At 36.6% G+C, this 2,963-nt stretch overlaps 2 protein-coding genes across 2 annotated transcripts; one reads left to right on the plus strand and one right to left on the minus strand.

Annotated features, from left to right (window-relative positions):
- Positions 1-1,151, minus strand: EIN_268720 (hypothetical protein; the record flags this gene model as incomplete). Its single annotated transcript, XM_004257829.1, has 2 exons — positions 1-12; positions 125-1,151. Coding segments are annotated over 2 exons (1,039 nt in total), but the record flags the coding sequence as incomplete, so codon positions are not given.
- A 1,025-nt stretch (positions 1,152-2,176) lies between these two features.
- EIN_268730 (hypothetical protein) lies at positions 2,177-2,963 on the plus strand (the record flags this gene model as incomplete). The annotated part of the gene is made up of 1 exon (XM_004257830.1): positions 2,177-2,963. A coding segment is annotated over one exon (787 nt), but the record flags the coding sequence as incomplete, so codon positions are not given.

Consider the following 2,963-nt stretch of genomic DNA (forward strand, 5'->3'; position numbering starts at 1 on the left):
TTCTTCGGATCACTTTTTGGCTCTTCGATGTTTTTCGCGGAATTCGAACGAACTAATTTCTTGCGCTCGGTCTCGAGTTTCTTCTTCTTCATCGATAAGCCAAAAAACGACTTTTTCAACTCACTTTTGGTCTTCCCGTCTTTCAACCGCGGACTCGTCGAGTTCGATAGGTCGGACGGGGAACTCCTCTCCGATCGCCATAACGACGGTTGCTGCCCACGTGGAGTAGTCTTCTGCATCTCATCGATGATCAATTCTAATTCACTGATCCGAGCTTTTAAACCCATCACTTCAACTTGATTCCGACTTAATCGCATCGGACCTGTCGCACTACTCTCTATGGAAACTTGACTCGATTTGTCCCCTTTACACTCCATCGTAAATTCGACGTCCTTCGATTTGTGAAGAGACGAAATCGACTGGTCCGGATTTTCAATTTTCTCAACTTTTTCTGGTTTTTCGACTTTTTCAATTTTGAGGTGGTCGAGAAAGGCGGAGGGTTCGGGGAAATCTACTTTGTCGGCATTTTGCTCAGTTTTGGAAAGAGTTTGAAAACTCAAAAGTTGGGAATCAACTTTCTCGTCTTTTTCTAAGTGGTCAAGACCCATCACATTAACTTTCTTTTTATACCCCCGTCGCTCTTTCGTATCACAATCTTGTCGTGATTGTGGAAACGGTTTGGAATTACTTTGTGGTTGTTGGTCAAGAAGTTCTAAGACATTATCTACATCTTCTTTCCGTCTCTCAATCTGAATCTCATCACTTCTCATGTTGTCAAATGGAGAATCTTCTTGTTGTGACGGAATGGTGTTGCCTCGACTACGTGGACTGATGGCTTGCGTGGACTTATCACACTCAAGTTCGCGTTGCTCGAATTGTTTGCTTTGAGACACTTCTACTAAATTAATTTGACACCCATTCACGAGGGGAATCAATTTCTTGGACGCATGCTTTATTTTGGATTCGTTGAATTCGTCCATCTCAATCTCATCATTTTTTTGGTCGGAACGAATTTCAAAGGTCGACACACAGCGCCGTAAAAAATCGGGATTCCCTTGAACACAATCTTCGTCAACTTTTGATTGGTCCCACTCATCTTTTAATAATTTTAATAAAAAGACCATTTTCTCTTCGTCAACACCACTACTCATCCCAAGAAAATCTTTCCAAAGCCAATTTTTGACAGATTTGCTGTCTTTCTATATGTTAGTGGTTTTTAACTATAAATTTACTACTACACACAACAATTCAAATTTCCAAAACTGTTCAGGTGAGCAAAAAAATCAGGTTTTATCTACTCGACCATTTTAATTTTTGGTGAACAATTTTTTCATTTCAATTTTTGTTGTTTTTTTATCACTTTTTAGGTCGGAACGATTGGAGTTTTGTTGTGAGTTCTCCGTAAAAAATTAGAAGAAACAAACACACTTGTTCAAAGACATCTGAAGTGTCTTTGATTCGGGAAATTGTGCGACAGCCCCACGTTCTCGCCAAAACGAATATAATGTGTTTAGTTTGTCTTGTTGTGTTGACATATAATCTTGAGTTCCTCTTGTCGTTAATCAAAGAAGATTCTTCTTATTAAACCATTTTTTTAATTCTATATACTATAATTATACTATCGATCTCCATCTGATAGATTTCATTATTTTGACTTTTTCTTTTCGCTCAATTTCAATAAATATAAACCACTCAAATTTGTTTTAACCATTCAGTTATAGTTAATTATAATTTAAATATGGTTAAACATTAAAATGTTTTGTGGCAGAAATAAAATTATGACGTGGCGTTTTTAGAACGACAAACTAATGGTTTTTTGAATAGTTTTTTTTACAAAACTTTACCAAAGAACTTATGGAGATAAACAAATAATAAATCGTTTATAGAATTTGTCCTTCACACCTACTTTTATTTACTATAATTTATAATATTTTTAAAATGCTATTTTTAAAACCCAAAATAAATAGTAATATCTTTATTATATTTTATAATTGACGCATCTCCATTTCTTCGAAAAACTCATCGAAAACAAAAAGTGCAACAGACCACTTATCAAATCGATACAAATAAACTCCAGTGAATAATACAATTACTTATAAAAATATTATTAAATATAGAATTTGTTATATTCCATGCCTTTAGAAGTGTTTTAAACCCTATCACTTTTATTGTATTGATGTATCGCACGCAAAACACTGATTTAAGTGAAGTATGTCGTCTTCGCACCGCTCAAAATTGTCATGACCGAACGGCGCTGCGTCAGCAGCGCCTTATGAAGATGCGAGGTTCTGACACGATGAATGAGCAGTTCACGCACTTCTATGAGAAGTTTGGTTTTGATGCGAAGGATGTGAAAGTTTTAAAGCAGTTTACCGTCTCGACCGATCCGAATCAGATAGTTCAATTAGTTAAACGGATTCGGCTGACTTCGAAACAGTTATCGAAAGACACGACATTAACTGAGCCTTCTGAAGCCGAAGAGAAGTTCTATGATTTACTCGTGACACACAATTGTCATAAGAAATTGATTCAATTATTAACACAGCAATTGCCTTCCGACTTACTTAGTGATGTGATGTACATCTTAACAAACATTTCTTCTTCAGAGTCTCATCTCACCAATGCCTTATATTACTCCAACATCATTGAAGTCCTCAAACCCTACTTATACGACCAAAATGTTTTAGAAAATGTTTTAAACATTCTCTCCAACATCACCGTGGAAGGCGTCCAAATGCGCGACGCTGTCTTTAACACTTGTGCGAAGGATGTTTTAGTCACTGCTTTGAAGATACAGAAGCCTATAGTAATGGAAGCAGTCTTTAATTTGATTCTCAACTTCAGTCGACATACCCCCAAGATCGAGTTGACACTCTTTAAGCCATATCTCGACTTCATCGAACAAAATTGCTCGAAAGATAGTCTTTCCTTGGTGATAACCACCTTACAGACATACACCGAGT

The sequence above is a fragment of the Entamoeba invadens genome (genome assembly GCF_000330505.1).
Source record: "Entamoeba invadens IP1 unplaced genomic scaffold scaff_1105074726705, whole genome shotgun sequence".
In the NCBI taxonomy this organism is placed as follows: Eukaryota; Evosea; order Mastigamoebida; family Endamoebidae; genus Entamoeba; species Entamoeba invadens.